Source organism: Crocodylus porosus, unplaced genomic scaffold, assembly GCF_001723895.1.
Source record: "Crocodylus porosus isolate Cpor-Errol unplaced genomic scaffold, CroPor_comp1, whole genome shotgun sequence".
In the NCBI taxonomy this organism is placed as follows: Eukaryota; Metazoa; Chordata; order Crocodylia; family Crocodylidae; genus Crocodylus; species Crocodylus porosus.
In genome coordinates, this window is record NW_017728924.1 from 4,082,860 (window position 1) to 4,100,355 (window position 17,496).

A 17,496-nucleotide genomic window follows, 5' to 3' on the forward strand; every position below is an offset into this window, starting at 1 on the left:
CAGGCTGCTCAGAGGGGCAGAGCATACTGCATTAATTCCACCTTTTTTCCATCACACAGTTTTTGGCAAACAGCCGTGGATGCTACTAGCTAAATGTTTGGGAACTCTTCCTACATTTACTTCGTAATGGTGTGCCACAAGGTAGTTTATGGGCCAGTTAGAACAAAACACTGGTAAAACTATACATACAGGTGCCAAGTTTGTTTGTTCCCCTAAAGATGATAACCTTGCCTTTAAAATGAACTGCAAAGCTAAAATGAAAATCGCAGATGCATGTTTTGAAGGCAACATGCATTGTGTTTTAGTTCACAAACACAGGTTTGAGAGGCTGGGGTGGGAGTGGTTATATGTTGCCATTGAAGATAGAGATAAGTTTAAATTATATGTAAAAATCACCTAATTTATTTCCCTACTCAATTTCTACCGCAGGCTGGTTAGTGAAGAAATTTAGCACATAAATCTGGGATTTATTCAGTTTTCATTAGCTTTGTGGTTCACTTAAGAAGCCTTTGCTAGCATATATTTTCCGCTGCATGTATTAAAATGCACAGTACGCTATTAATGTCCTATGTTTTTGCTAAATTACAACCAGAAGACTAACTATGTTACAATAATTGGCTGCGCATTATTTTCCAAGCTGATCTGAGCTCTGTGACAAACATAACCGTAAATTAACACAAAACAAAAACCCTTCTTCATGCTGCCATGTAACAAGCGGTCCAGAGCAGGGGAGGCACGTGGCCTGCAATTTGGGCATCTCTGTAAAGCAGTTCCAACCAATACAGCACTGCTGTTGTATGTTATGTCATGCTCCATTATAATGAATGAAGTAGCCCATTGGGGTCCTCTCTGGTCCTAGAGCATCTTCTTTATAGTACCAAGGAAACACACTCCCTCCCAAGAGATTGCATGTGAGTGAAATGCAACACAACTGCTAATGGAAATACTGTATTAGGAAACTGAAATCAGGTCAAAATCATCCTCAACACATGTTTTTTCCTATCAAAGTGGTTCATCCACATAAAATGTAGATCATCCTGTACAGAGCAGGTTTACCTCTGCACAGTAGGTCAGCCCATGCCCTGCCTAAGCCCTGTCAGACCCTGGTATGGTGAAAACATTGCAGAACAATGGATTGTGGGTTATCATAGCTGCTACGGGACCCCCGCTGCTTTGCCTCCATCGAATCTCTTTCTGGCCTCTTTGAAGCCAATGTAAAACTTAATCTTCACCCATTAGGCTGTGGAGGAAGTGGTGGTTTTAAGCAGGTCTTAAGTACTGTGCTTGCCTAGTCCTCTGCACAAAGATGGATTTCACCATCTCATAGTTTGGATGTATTCAGTCTGGGGGCCTTGATTCAGCAAACTACTTCAGCATAACTTCAAGCCTGTGAATAGTCCTCTTGTCCTCAATGGAATTTGTAGGCTTAAATTTAGTCCCACACTTAAGTATATTGTTGAATTAGGGGTGAGAAAAAATCATCCTGTATACTGATAATAGCATACTTGCCTTAAAGCCTGTTCCTGTCCCTAGGTTAGGTCCTTTTAGGGAATACTTTGCAGTTCCAGATAATTCTGGTTAAATAAACACTATTATTAGTGGCAATCATGTTGAGCGAGAAAGTAATTCTGTCAAAATAAAAGGACACAGATTATTTATTGTACTTACTGCTGAAGAGGCTATTTTCTGCCAAGGTGACTGCACTTATTTTCCCAAAAGTGGGATAAAGCACCTGAATATCTAACCAGATAAAATGGACAAGACTGTCTTCATGCAACTGAGTTTCCTTTCCTGTGATAGAAAGCATAAGCTGCGATTTGCCTTTTCTAATGTGTTCCCTTCAATATATAGTAAGGAATATTAAAGAAGATCCAATGTTCACGGAACATAGCTTATCCTGTAGGAGATAAATTTAATGATCACATTGCATTATGTTCTGGAAATTCTGTGCACAGTTCTCAGTTATTTGTTTTACATATTGTATCTTGTTATATAAATCACTGCATTGGTCCCTGAAAGTTAATGATAGGTGAAGTAAATAGTAATCACATGTGTACCTTGTATTATTTATCTAAATGTCATGGGGAACTTTGAAAAATCAATTTATTAATGAATAGAGTATGCGGTAAAGTATTGTATTGGAAAAACTTATATAAGAAAATGTCTTTAGTCACAAAGGGCACAAACGGAAGTTACATCTGTCGCGTGATTGGCCACTTGAAAGTGCTCTACAGCCACATCTTTACAGAAGTGCAGGGCTGCAGAGCACTTTAAAAGTGCCTGATCACGTAACAGTCTGAACCCTCATTATATGAGGGTTCAGATGAAGGCACTCCAAAGCTGAGCGCCTTCATTAACTTCTGTCAGTGTGTGCAGGGAGCAGGGCTAGGCTGATGTAGCCCAGTCCCACCTCCAGTACTATCTTCAAAGTAGGAGGGGAGAAGGGAGGGAAGGGAGCTCTGGGGTTTGCCCAGCCTGTGCTAGAGGGTGGGGTGGGTGAATTGGAGCCCCCCTGAGATGGGGGCAGGCTCCAGTCCACCTGCCTTACCCTCCAGGCAGGCTGGGCAAAACCTAGAGCCTAGATCAAGCTCCTTCTCCTCCCTTTCCCCCTCCCATTCTGAAGACAGCACCGGAGCTGGGAGGGGGGAAGGATGGGGCTAGGGGATAGGGCAAGCAGCCACTCCAAAATGCAGCTTGATCCCATGACCTCTTGGACCCAACAGTGAATGTCTGTTGTGTTGGGGCAGGGGAAGCGCTGTGACTCATGGCGCTTCCTGCGAAGCACCGTGAGTTAGTGGGAGTTGGACATCTGTCAGTACCCTGAACTGCAGCTACCTCTGGAGTGAATCACAACAGCTGTTTAACAGCACACTCGAGCAGTATAGAGAATGGAGATCACATCCAAAGGGATGTACATATGAGTTTTAAGTAGGCAACGTGTAATTTGGTCAGGACATAAGGGTTAACACCTTTATTCCCACAGAAATTGTCATAGTATCTCTAAGGATTGCAAGTGATCAGGACCCTGGTTTCATCATGTTTTATTTTAAAGAGTTACCTCCAAGCAGCACAATGTTAGCGTGCTGAGATGTTGGTTCATCTTGACTCGGAGGGAAGAATGTCAACTAATGAATAACTAATAGCATATCCTGCAGTACCTTGATGTTCTCTGGAGAGCTCCAGTCCTGCTTTGCATGTGAGATCTGATGAGAAAAGAGCACAGGATAGTATAGCTGCAGGCACCTCTCTGATAATTCTGCTATTTCTATAATGTCAACTGGCTTCCCATGCAGTAATTCCTGAAGATGAGCCCAGCTCAAGCATTAGCCTTGCCATGTGATTGCATATTCATTTCTTGCCTCCCAAAAGCTTGTTTTTTCAGGTAGTGTAAGCCTGGTGTGATGGGTTTTTTTCTCTTGCAGTGGGTTGTCTTTTTTTCAGCTGACTTTTTTGGCCTTTTCTTGCCCCTTCCTCCCTTGAAGAGTCTAGTTATCCTAGTGCAGGATCTAAGGGGGAATATTTTTTCCTCTATTTTTTTTTCTAACCAGAATCTCAAGTAGCAAGGACTGGATATTTCTTTTTTAAAAATGTAAGTTTTAAAGGTTTTTAACTTTCTCCCCTTTGGAATGAAGAACACATGAGAGACTGTTTCCTTTTTAGTTCAATCAGTTGCTATTCATATATAGCCACCTGCTTTCATCAGGATTTTTCTTAAGCAGAGAAGTCCCTAAATTGGAACCAGTTTATCAGTTCCCCCTAAACTTTGGCAGAAGTTTGATTTCAGATCACACTCCCCACTTGCTCTCATCTTTAAATCTAAAAGCTGGTGGGCAAAGCTGTTAGTTTGGGGAATATATTCACGATACTTAAATCCTAAAATAAGAAGTAGCTGGGTGTTTTATATGCTACTTCCATGCTGAAAATGAATCCTTGCATCAAATATTCATTTTGAAATCTGTTTGATTTGCAAAATCCATTTAACACCATCCAGTCACTAGCAGTTGGTGATACATTACTAATGAAATATTAGCTTTTATGTAGATTTTGTTTTTGGAGATGTGTGGGCGAGGCTTGTTTTTCTATTGAAAACTTATCGGCTTGGTGCCTATCGCTGGAAGAGCCTTGCATCCTTGCATCCCAGATCCTGAAAATAAATAACGTCCTCCACAGCGGTCAAAAGAAATAGGTACCAGGGTCGTTTCCTGGTGAGATGCACAAACTTGGCTGAAGACCTGACTACACTGCTAATGTTTGTTATTGCTTCTAGGGCTGTTATAGGGTAATGTATAGCTGAGTTTGTAAGTCATGCCTTTAACATGCACTTCATTTGTTTGAAGGGTGAAAACCTCCGGAGCAGTAAAGAGACGTACCATAGCAGTTCTCTGTCAGACATGGTGGTAACGCCAGTAAGCCCTGGGCAGGACGATGTATTCTGGAGTGCAGGCCAAAATGAAGAGCAGCCCCCAAAGGTACTGGAAATGAAAGGTGTTTAAGTCCCAGGCAACCGTTGTTATTCGTGTCTGATTCATTCCCTGGTCTTTCTTCAGTAAGCATTGACTAACGCTCTTAATCTCTATATTCACAACCAGGAGGGTTGCACATGTGCTTGGTACCTCAATGATGGGCTCATAAAACAGAGAACAACATCCAGGGGAGAATTCAGCTCCTGTTGTTGTCTTTTTTTCTTTCTTTCATTTACCCAATTTTTAATCTAGAGTTTAATATCATAACTACTGATAGGAAGTGATATCACAGATTAAATCCAACATATTACTGGGTGTGAAATCTTGCCCTTAATCAAATAAATGACAAAATTCCCTTTGGTTTCAATAGAGTCAGGATTACATGGACCCTTTTCTGTATTGTATCCTTAGTTGGGTTGGAAAAGACTGATAGGGTAATAGTAACTTTTCCCTTGGAGTTCAGAATTGGTGTGTTGGCTTAAAAGATATTTTTCTAGGAAAGATAATATTCTTAAATGCACAAATGCATGAATTTTGATAAGGCTTATTTTATCTGGTAGAACTGTGTGTGCATATGTGTATAAAAGGTTATATAATAGCTGAGTCTGTTAGACCGAATATGTAGTTTCTTTTGCTCCTTTGAAGAATCTAGTTGCACATCAAAGATAGTTAATTAGTTTATATAATTCAAAGAATTATTTAGTAGATGAAAACCAGAGGAGTAAATGCAGGGTGGTTTGCGCATATATAAAGATATATTAATACCTCACAGGTTGTGTAAGTGTGTGTGTGTGTGTGTGTGTGTGTGTGTGTGTCCACGCGCATGCGTGCGGTGCTGTTTTCAAGCAATTGGAAGTAATTCACCTCTGTGAGTAAGAAGACATTTTCTTTATCCCACAAGTGCATTTCCGCCCACTATAATGCTGAGCCAACAATAATGTGGTTTTACATAAAAAGACATACCCCCCAGAAAGTCCCACTGGAGCATTATGTTTTATGTGTTTTAATTCTGTTTCTCACGTTAATACAGGGCATACATTGGGATTATTAACTGAGCATAAGATACCAGAGTTGCAAAGTAAAATCTTTGCTTAAATCTTTAAGGTTCCAGAAAGAACAACTTCTAAATGTTACCGGGATCACCTGGGCCATCAAAGATGTCCTTCAAGGTAAGCTCTTCTGTGTATTGGGCTTAAACTAATGTTCATTTATTATCAATAGGAAAACTGAAGTCAGCTCATTAAACACAAAGCCATAACTTCAGTAACTGTATGATCAACACAGGTTCATATTTCATTTAATGGCAATTACACTTGTTCTCTCATTTGAGCCGGTTACTCATAAAGCACCTGGCAAAATGTTCTGATCTTGAACCTTAAACAAGATTTTGAACCCAATTTTGTACTTCTCCTTTTAGGGCACAGACAGAAGTGGCAATTTTCACCCACTCTGGTCACAGAAAGCAGGTATAGCTCTGACCAAACAAGTGCAGACAGCTTAAAAAATGGCTGATTGGGTGAAAATCTGACCCCTCATCACATGAGAGGTCAGATGAAGACATTTCAGAATAGAGCGTCTTCTGGAACTTCTGTCTGTGCTGCATGCCAGCCTTGAGCTGTTTTCAGAATGGGAGGGGGGAAGGGGAATGGAGAGAGTTTGGTCTGGGGGGTTTTCAGCACCTGCTGAAGGGTAGGTGGGTGTATTGGAGCCCCCGAAGATGGGGGGGGGGCACTCCAGTTCAACTACCTCACCCTCCAAAGCTGTCTGGGGAACCCCTAGATCAAGCTCCCTTGGCTCCCTTTCTCCCTCCCATTCTGAAACAGGGACAGGCTGGGAGAAAGGAGGGGCCATTGCTAGGGGAAACGGGCTGCAGGCTCCCCCATGGAGCCAACAGTGAACTTCTGTTTGGTCCAGGGGATCGTTATAACTCAGAACGCTTCCTGCAAAGCATTCTGAATTACACTGGGGATCTGCACTTCTGTCTGCACCCTTAATGATCCACATGTTATTTTAACAGAAACAAAACTTCTTGTCATTCTGCTTCTTTTTTTTTTGCCTTGGGGATAATTTTCATTATGCTATATGATAATTCTCATAAAGTGTGGTTCTAACATATGATCTTTGTGAGGGCCTGATCCTTCAGACTTTTGAGATGTATAGTTCCTGCTTCTGGTAACAGGTCCATTTGTTCCAGATTTGTTTGTGCATCTTGAACACGGTGAATAGACCTGGATGGTTTTGATGTTTGATGTTCTGAATATTGTACAACCACTTGATCAATGGAGAATACAAGAAAACTTCTTCCATGGTCATTTGGCAGCATATTATACATCACTTTGGCATTCTTGTAAATGGCTTTGGGAGATGCAGAATAATACATGCTATGGCTAGTGTGTGTCAGGCTCTAGGCAAGTGCTGGAGATCTGTGTGGTGTCCATAACTCAGTGTATGCACAATGTGAGCTGTGACTTGTGACGCAGGCAGTCCTCGGACTTACGACATTATTAGTTCCTGAAAACTCTCTCTTAGTCAAAATGTAACTCGGAACCATTTTTCCCATAGGAAACAATGTTATAAATGGCGATTGGTTCCTGAACGGAAGCCCGATATCCTATTTTCACCAAAAATAACCCAGAATTTTGTACTCAATCAATTATAGATGAATAATATAGCTACATTAATGCGTTTATATTATAAATAGCAATCATATTGGTTTGGAAGGACTTCTTTGAGGTGACTTTGCTGGACTTTTTGAAGGGTTCTTAGCTGGAGTCTTCTCAGGAGTCTTGGCTGCAGGTTTTTCGGGAGTTTTATCTGCTTTCTTAAAGAAAGCGTCCAAGCAAGTTTGGACAGATGTTCTCCAGGGACATGGGCAACACAGACTGCCTGTACTGGTGCCTGCAGCCTCATTCTCCCCATCAGCAGCTTGAAAATGGCACTGGCTTACAAATATGCAGATATATGCTAAGATTGACAGAAACACTTTAGAAATATGTTAGTTTGGCCCCAGATCCCACACTGCACAGAGCCTAGTGCTGGAACATTGTCCCCAGGATGTCTGCCCAAACGGCTGTGCCCTTATTTCAAAAAGGTACAGTGCTGTGATCCAAATGGAAAGTAGATTAAGCTGACATGACAAAGCAGGATGGCCTGCTTTCAAAACACTTACTCTTGACTAGCTGAAGTGCGAAAACATCATCTCAAGTAACTTTCATGGGTAGTAAGTGTTCTCTGTTTAAGAATTATATGATACTGTACAGAAGGGCAACATGAGCTGATAGTTAAACCGTAGTATTGCGAGTTAGACAGTCCTGGTCCTGTGGTTTCTAGGTCTTGCTTTATCATCACCTTATATAAGTCAGTTTATCTCCTTACACATGCGCTTCTTCCCTTCTAAATGGGACTAATAACTACTGTGAGGAGGTGTTCGCATGAATTCATTAATGTTCATAAATGCTTTCAAGCCTTGGAACAGAAGCACAAAATATACTGACATGATCTTTTTCCTTTGCTTAGCAGTGCCCACCAGCCATCCCCGGGGGGACATGCTCTGAAACTAAACAGCAGCAGTAGCAGCTCTCCGACCAGCAAGCAATGGGAGGTGGGATCTCATCGGAGCAACAGATCAGCCCCAGGTGATGCTTAGGTCAATGCTTTATCAGTTAAGTTATGCAAGGCTCCTTTTCTATGAAATCCTGGATGCGAAATCTTTTATCTCTACACTGTGGTTTTTTTTGATTGCCTACCTGGTACAGAAAAGACTCTGATTGCTTTCTGGGTTTCATGGCCTGTTTTCCTAAAATAGAAATTCTTCCTTTTTTGAGTCCAAAAGTAGCCTGTGAGCGTGTTTCCAGGCAGGACATTTGAACGGTCTCAGTTAGGAAGTTAACAAAAAATCAGTTGTGTTTTTATTTATCCACCATGTTGAAAGTCAGCAGAGCTGGTTCAGAAGGTAGATTGGCCCAATTAGAAGGTGAATGCTGATTCGCTGGTGTTTTCTTCCTAACCTCATGCTACTTTATTGCATTGCTTGCTAACGAGGTGATGCAGTTTAGCAGCTGTTATGCATTAATGCTTCTGCACTCTAATACCGTGTTGGCTAAAGAAACCATGAGGATTCTCGTTCAGCATCTTATGAAACATTCTTTTAGTGCATTATAATTAATTTATTAAAAACAGAGTGGAATAGGGCAAAATGTAGGAGATGGAAGCAAGCACATGAAGTGCAAGCAAACTGCAAGCTGACGGGAGGTGTTGTATCATGACTTGTGCATGATGACTCACATAGCTCACCCTGTGATTACAGCACATGTGAGGTTAATGCAGATTTATGACAAAGTCTGATTCCTCGTAAATAAGTGGCTTGAAACTACAGCTGGCTTGGGGCCCTGAGGAGAAAGTAGGCAGCTTGGCAGCTTTATTCCTCTCTTGTTTCCTCTAAATGTATTTTAATTATACACACAAACAATTATTATATTATATATAATACATTAAATTATACCATATAATTGTATGTATAAAAATAAGTAGTCTGTGACGGCTGTGTCTGGAATCCATTTATATTAATTGAACCTGATTGTCCATCGTGCATAACTCGCTACAAAATGGTGGCATTTTAAACCCACTTGTGCTAACATGTATTATCATAAAGCAGGAAAAACCAGTCCCATTTTTGTAAAGTAAAAATGTTCAGATACTCACAGAAATGAACTCCGTATGTCATTAAAAGCCCCCAAAAAAGGATTTTTTAAAGGGAGGTTCATTCTGGTAATATAAAACATATGTTAAATGAAGGAGAAATTGCTTCTTTATTAGATTTCTACAGTCAAAGCTATTCTGTTATAAATGACTAACCAAAGTAGGGGCATTTTGCTTCAAGAAGAACACACGGGTTGTTTCTTTTGCTGTTAGGTCATTTTATGTTTGAATAAAAATGTAGTGATGAACAATCATGCAGTGGCCTAATTCTGCCTTGCATGATGTGTAACTCATGTGCTATTCTGGTCAGGAGAAATGCAAGCCTCACCAGCTATGGAAAGAATAGAAAACCTCCCCTGCGGTTTAAACAGTCTCCTTGGGTGCTTAAGTGCAATTAAATTACAGCTATTTTGGCAAGTGATGTTCAAGAAAGAGCTGTTACTGTTCCAAACCCACAGCAGCAGTGAATGTGATGTGAAAAGGGCTGTAAATACAGTTGAACTGATCTTGCAGCATAGCTGATTCAAACAGCGATTGGTAACGAGCTAGGAATCAAATAGTCTTTAGAAAATGCACATATAATTATGATCATCAAACTGCCTCAATATACAAATTAGGTTATTGAATCCTAACGTGTACAGGCTAGATTGTCCCACCCTTGCACAAAGCACTTCTGTGTTTGCATGCAGTCACTTCCATCCCCAGTTCATATACAGAAGAGAACAGCGAAGGCTTATGGAGGCCAACACATCAGTCCCAGCCCCGGCATGTCCTTTCTGACCCATGCTTGGTTCCTGCTTGCAGATCTACTTGTCTTCTACCATATGCAGTGGCTGTGTGGTTTCCACAGGGCTCGTCTCACCCCTTGCAGAAGTGCATTGCTCTCCACTAGATTTCAGAATGACACAGCCAGGCAGAGAGCTCTCTCTGACAGCTAAACCCTAATGCTACCATCTACAACTCTTTTGCAGGGAATCAAGGACTGTCTAAGGCAGAGAACCCCCTGTCCCCCAACCACGTGCAGCAGTGCAAGAAGTCTGAAAACACCCCTCATCTTACCCAGGTTTCAGTTGCTTTTATGGGGGTGGTTTTCACTACCAATACTATTTCTGTTTTGTTCACAGTTTCTATGGTGCAGACATTTAGAAAGGGTTAACACAAGTGTAACCTGTGTTTAAATAAATGATTAATCAATTGTTGAAGCCAAAGGTAACAAAGTGGCTGATAGACATGGCTTATAACTATCTGGAACCTACTGCTGGGCTTATAACCAACTTGAACATATGCCACTCCTGGCCATAACATGCTTGATCATTTATTAACCCTTCACAAGACATAGATAATATGCCATTAATGTAAAGTGGAACTTTCTGTGCGTGTCTTATTTGTTAAATCAGCCTTGTAACGTTTGCTGGTTATCTCTCACTTCAGATAACTGGAGCTTATAGTGCCTTTGGCAAGAGATTAGAAGTGGAATGATTGGTATTTTAAAAGTTGCAGGGAAAGGTCTCGATGGCTAGAAGTAATGCAGAGCCAGACCGCAGGTCAAATCTAAAGCAAGGTGGTGGTGTCCTAAAGTTTGTAACATCCATTAGTTATGGAGGAGGAAGGTGCAGTGATGCTTGTCGATGACTTGGGAGAACTGACAGCCCCTGTGTGACCAGAGTGCCTAAATCCGGGCTGAGCCGTAGTCTCAGCTCTCATCTATAAGACTGAGAATGACCCGCCTCTGTCTTACAGAAATGTTGTAGCTGTGAGTGTTTTAAAGATGATGAGGGTCTCAGAGATCCTGGTAATGGGGCTGCCCTTAAGGTCACCTCTACCTCATCACTACCTCATCCGTTTACCACATCCAGGGTTAAATAGTGCTGCTGTGTTCTCAGCTGATCTCCCTCTAGATTAGCATCAAAGCTACAATCCGAATGAGTGGTGTCAAGGATCACAGACACAATGGAAGCCAGTGGCTCAGGCGGCTTTGGCCACTGAATCCCACTAGAGATGGTCCTTCCAATTTAGGGCTGAATGCTGGCCTTTAGCCACTCCCGAGGTTGCTGTTTGGAACCTCCTGGAGGAACAGACACGGCTCAACGGGCTTGTGAGAACGCGCCAGCAAAATCGATTGGGACATTTCATGTTTTTCCTGTGTACAATGCCTTCCCTTCAAGGGTTTTCATCACAGGCATTAGAACTCCTCCTTTAAATAGCATTAAGATGAAGCCTGATTGTCCCCCAGGAACTGAGATGCAGCTGATTTTTTTTAAACAGATCAGATGAGCAGTAGCTGTACTGCTAATGAATCTGAGGATGTCCTGCTAAAATACAGTGAGATGTTTGAACCTTTGATTTAATATCTTAGTTAAAATTAACCACATTCTATTGCTAGGGGATTGCAGTCATTTCAGTTTAGCTCATTATTCTTTTTGAAATATCAAGCTTCAGTTTTGTACCATTGAAAAGTCTTATCTTTATAATAAATATTCGCAGCATAAAAGGTATTGTAACTATTTATGCTGGCACCAATTGGAAGTGCAATGACATGGTTGCTCCTGTGGTTTTCCACTGGAAAAATGCAATTGAATTTCCTTTATTCAGAGTCCAGGCTTCTTTGCCAAGGGAAAAGACGGTGCCAACTCATTGTGGAAAGCAGCAGAATATTCATCATCGAGTGATGAAGTAGGCAGCAGTGATGATGATGATGTAAATCACACAAGGTTGGGGTTTTTTGCTTTTATTATATATTTCTGAGTATTGAAGGAAAACCGGGCCCACATCTTCAGCTATAAATGTGCAGTGCTCCACTGAAATCAGTGCACTGTATTTCCACCACTTTAGAATCTCATCAATCATATTTTCTGAATATTTGAGTGCTGCAGAATAATTGCAGTTATCAAATCGTACATCTTGGATTTGCATTTTTTTTACCAAGTTGGTCTTACAATGACACATTCTTCTGTAGCTTCCAGCTCAGACTAACATGTGCACTCTCTTTCTGTTTGTTTTTTTTGACTGTGGTGCTTACCAATCATTCAAAATGCATATTTTGCTGAGAAATAATTGAATGAAATGAAATGGCTATTCCAAATGACTTAGAGCAAAGTGATCAATCAATGAAGCGCTCTGTTTGCAACTACAAACCAAATTCTTTCCAGCATCTTCTGATTTTCTTTCAAAGAAGCTGTCTAATAAATTCATGTTCTAGGATGGTTTCAAAATGTACTGTGGTCACACAGAGCTCCCTGGGATGGGACTGCTTCTAGTCTAACCTGATGGTACAGGGTTTAGTCAACCTACAGGAAAAGCTGAAGAGATTTATAATTTGCTTGGCAAGCTGATTGTTTGGCTTATTACCTGTTGTTTCCACTGTGCTGCTCTGAAAGTAGAGTTTTCAGGCCTGCATATGCTCCCTATTTGTGTGCTTTGAGTCCATTTTCAAGGCACAGTGGGAGGAAGAGGAGAAATATATAGAAAATGCCACTTGTTTGAGCCACCTGAAAGTGATTTTAATTGAATGATTTGGTTTCCTCAGTTTTTCCCCTCCAAACCACCAATAGTGATTTGAAAGAGGATTTTTTTTAATCAATCACAGGCTGACCTCAGAAAATCTGAAGAAGAAAAAAAGTATTGCCTTGCTACGACATTTACATTACTTAAGCTTTAAAGTTTTGTGGCCCCTTCCTGCGATAATCATTCTGAAGTCCCTTGTCACGGTCATGTTATGTCAGTGGTTTCCAACCAGTTTAAGCTGAAGACACGCCTTGATATACTCACGGCACCCTTTGGAAAATGTCAGCTCTTAGTTTTCAGTCTGTTTTTGACTACAGGAAAATAATAGAACAATTCTTCTATTTCAAGGAAATCAGAAATACCAGAACAGCTCATTTTTGACAATATGGATTCCTTCTTGAGATCTCCGAGTTTATCTTGTGAATCATGTTTGCACACCTAGGGCTGCGTCCAGATGAGCATGGACATGTGGTATGTGGTGCTGGAGACCTGTCTGTAACGCCATGCACCACACATGCTGGTGTGCCCCACGCTGCTACCTTGGAGCACATGGGTCAAAAAACCTACAGCAAAAAAAAGCAAGGTGGTGCATGTGGCAGCAGCACGCACCGCCCAAAACAGGAGCCTGGCCGAGCAGAGCCACGCTCCAGCTGCAGGCCATGCTGCCAGCTGGAGGAGCACCATGGCTGCATCTCCCCAGGGTCCCCAGGACCCCAGGTAAGGCTGCTGGATCCAGCATAGTTGCTGGCCGCAGCCTCCCCTACCCCACCCAGGGCAACCTACCATGTGCCAGAGCGCACATGGCACAAGTGTTCCCCAGGGACACATAGCAGCAGCATACCTTGTACTGCTACTGCTTGTTCCTGAGGAACACCCATGCCATGCATGCTGCTTGTCCCCTGGGAAAGATGCCATGCTGCTGCTACTGGCCCCCAGGGAAAAAAGCAGACACACTCATCTGGATACATCCGAATAGTGCTAACACTGTGTGCTTTTCTCCATAGCACCCTAGAAAGGCACCCCTGGGTGTTGCAGCACCCTGTTTAAGAATCGCTGCTTTAAATTTACATAAATTAGTACATGGCTTTGATGACTGAGTGCTACAGGGCCTTTTGTGAAAGGAGCAGAACAGCGTGACCCTCACATGCACTTTGTCTTTGTATACCTGGAGCCATAGCAAGAGGTTCTGTAAAATCAAAAGTGTCATATTGCCTATTAACTGAGTCCCTCCACCTCGGCTGAGCAACATTTCAATTGAAAGTAGATCCTGCGGGAAACATACCCTGATTAACTCTAATTGGATAGAGGAAAGTAGGGGTGGGGGAGGGTCAAAGTAAAATCTGTAGCCAGTCCTGAAACTGTTCATGGCCTGGAAAGCTTCCATTGCCACTGCTCTTAGGTTAAAACCTTTCCTGTGTTATAAAGCATCTCCAGAGCCCTGTTAAGAGTGTGGGAGTCTTTTCATGCACTTGTGTGGGCTTTGGAAGAAACACTTAAGGCCAGAGTCTAGCTGGCCATTTCACAGAGGGAATATTTCCTTGTCCCTAATTAGACTGCAAAGCTGCTTGGCTGTATGCTCATATTTTGGCTGAGTATCAAGGAGACAGAGCCACAGCTCACATAGTATGTTCTGTCTGAGAGGAGGCATGAATGAGACATGTCCATTGATGCTGAGGCATAGGGACGTCCTCTGTTGTGTGGGCTCTGAAGAACAACTTCTGTGTATGTGCCCACAAGAGCCAGAACAAGGGCAGCTGTCTTTCACTGTGCCTTCAGCAGTCACATGTGCTGATATTTTTCTGTTGTGCTTATGTGGGAGATTAGCCAGAATTTCTCCACTCTCTTTTTAGTAAAGGACTTCAGTGCATGGGACCTAGCTGAACTAAACTCTCTATATGTCTGTACTGTGTACGTACATGTTTACCAGACTGCATAATGTTCCCACTTCACTGAGAATACTCCCTCCTAGGACACACGTAGTGTTCAAATAACTCCAAATCCCTCTAAATCAAAGGATTTCCTATGGCTAATTTTGAAAGATCCATTTCATATGTCAGCCTGAACATAGGCAACTTGCATACAAATCTTAAACAGGGAGTCCCTATGTATTTCTTTGGTCCTAGTTAATAAAAGTGGATCTTAATATTTTGGAAGGTCAAATCCTGCTCGCCTTCTTCATAATAGCAATCTCAATAATCCTCAGTAAACTCTCCCCTGTCCCATTGTGCTTCATTCCATTTTTATTATATATGCAAATGTTTGATTTAATCCTGCCTGCAAAAGGAAATCACTGCACATCTTTCAGTTCTGTTTTTCTTCAGTATAAGGGCCCCTTTTACTGACCTGCGGCCTTGATTATTGCCTTGGAGTACGAAAAGTGTCTCCCACCAATTGTGATGCAACACAACTAGTGTAGTGGAAAACTTCACAGCAGGATCCAGAATTCAAGCAATTTATAGACACCGGGGGAAAAAACAAATAAAATAAGCTTAATGCATTGTAATAATGCAAGTGCAGTAGCACAAACACAGTATACAAATCTGGGTACAGTTCTTTGCTGGGTAATCGACCATTGCCATAGCTTTTAGGTCAATAAACTGCTTGAAGAAAAGTGCCCTGTGGAAATAGTGATCATTCGTGGCCAGCTTTTGCTATAAGAATAGGTGTTTTCCCCATTTGTTCCCAGTCTTGGCTATTCATTTGGCTATAGTTGTACCCAGTGGGACAAAGCACTATACCTTCTGAGAGATTTTTCTTCAGGGTAGGAAGGATGGTTCTGGACAACGTTACGTAGTTAAGAACCAAATATCAGTTGCTTAAGTGAAATGATGTTTGACAAAATGATGCTGGAAACGCGGGGGGAAACCGTAAAGTAATCTCTCAAGATAGGAAGGGGTTCTACTTGCAAGTGAGCATCAGCATAAAGTCTCTGTAGATATGTGCACAAGCTAATCATGGAAGAAGAATATCAAAGTGTAGCTGGTAACAGTTAATTATGATTAGTTACTTTGAGAATGTTTGTGTTTTGGGTGGTTTTTTCCTCTTGGATTGGTTCCGCTCATTAATTGGAATTTGTTACCAGGCAACCACTAAGTAATAGAGTGGCAGATTTCTCAAGGACAAGAGCTCCGGATGGAATTGAACTGAAACCTCAAAGCATCGTCATGGAGCAGAAGGTAATTTGGCCATGCTGAGGCAGTGGGTATGATATGTAGGGGAGTCAGCTCTCTCACAACTGCTAACGCACATGAGGACTGCCCTTTCCATTTCTTCTTAACAGCAATCAGGCATTTCCTGTAAAGTCTCGATCTGCATTTGCAAAGTATAGGTACAAACGCTAAAATAAAGAAATCCTGTATCAGGTTTTTTTTCCCTTATAATAATCCACTCATAGACTAGTTACTTTCCAGGTATAGGAGCTTTTCATATCAACACATTTATTAAAGGCACAGCGCCTTTCATTTAGCAGAGCCTAAATGAAGCACTGCTATCAATAATAATACATCATTTGGATTATTGCCACTAGCTGACAGCCTTGACCTACTTTATAACCTTTACAGCATAGAGAAAAATATCTTCTCATTTCTTAAAATATTGCCTGAAGGAAAATCACATCAGGCCTGTTCATTTAAGGACAAAGGAGGCCCACAAAGCATCGTGGTGCTCTCTCGGTTGCCCTCTTTGCGTTCAGCTCCACTGCTTTACCAAGGAAACACTGGGCACTTTTACACGTGCTCCAGGGGGGAGGGCACTTTAATTAGAGCCTCTGTAATTAAAGTGCCCACAGCCTCTCATGTATCAAAATGGTAGCAGGGGCGCTTTAACTAAAGCTTGTCACTAATACAGGAGATGTGGAGGCTGCCGGAGTGCGCTAATTGGCACACTCAAGCAAACTCCATTAATCAATGAATCAAGTCTGTCCTGATGCGCTATAATTGCAGCACATCAGAGCACCCTTCCCCCATGTCTACAGGCACCCGCTGCTTCCAGAGCACAGGCTAGTCTTGTGGGTATAAGGCAGAGACAATCAAGTAAAGTCAAACCACTGCAGCCAGCTATATTCTCTGTGACTGCCTTGGAAACACAAACGCTAATAAGGGCAATGGCTTGCATTTGTGGAGCCACCTTTCTTTTATACATCCCTTTAAAGCACTTTTCAAACTTGAGTGAATTTGTCCTCATTCAACAGAGAGTGAAGGTGAAGCCGAACGAGACTGAACTTCCTGACTGCAGTCTCAGAGACATCAGTGACGGAGCTAGGAAGAGGGCACCAGTTCTCTAACCCCAAGCTAGACTGCTGAGCTTTAGTCATTTGGTCCTTTGACCTTGGGGGAAAGAATTAGATAGCATTCCCCCCACCTTGCACCCCATGAAGAAACCCTTTAGGGGAAGAGCACCCAGGGCGCTGCTTCCAAGAGAAAATCATAAATAAATTATGAATTTTGAAAACACCGTCAAGAAGTATAGAAAATTATTCATGGCTTCCCTTTAACTTCCAATTAATTACTTGACTTTTAAATGGAAAATGGTTTCTATTTAAAATGACTTTCTTTTGTTTTCAGATATATCGGCTGGCATTCAGTAAGGTTTCAGCAGGCGTTTTTCACAGGCAGTGAACTGCCCTGAGAACTGCCTGGGATTCAGCTAGCCAGAAACTGGGCTCTTGGTTTTTTTTTGCCTTGATAAAACAAAGAAAGAAATATTTGATGTGAAATTTAGCATCTCATCCTTTCCTGTATCTCAGGAAATGACCTTAGTCCTCAGTTCCAACCTTCTCCTTGACACTTCACAGTTGGGGGGTGCATCCTCCACACTGTCCTTGCCATCTGGA

The 17,496-nt window shown here is 41.9% G+C and overlaps 1 protein-coding gene across 2 annotated transcripts in view; it reads left to right on the forward strand.

Moving 5' to 3' along the window:
• The window catches only part of NRK (Nik related kinase), a 120,448-nt gene that overhangs the window by 74,067 nt on the left and 28,885 nt on the right, over nt 1-17,496 (forward strand). Inside the window, exons 16-21 of one of the 2 annotated variants that reach the window (XM_019540237.1) lie at nt 4,338-4,469; nt 5,568-5,632; nt 7,980-8,098; nt 10,133-10,224; nt 11,754-11,872; nt 15,748-15,841. In XM_019540237.1, coding sequence (XP_019395782.1) covers nt 4,338-4,469; nt 5,568-5,632; nt 7,980-8,098; nt 10,133-10,224; nt 11,754-11,872; nt 15,748-15,841 — 621 coding nt within the window. The remainder of the gene's footprint in view (nt 1-4,337; nt 4,470-5,567; nt 5,633-7,979; nt 8,099-10,132; nt 10,225-11,753; nt 11,873-15,747; nt 15,842-17,496) is intronic. The other variant, XM_019540236.1, reaches the window with a different exon arrangement.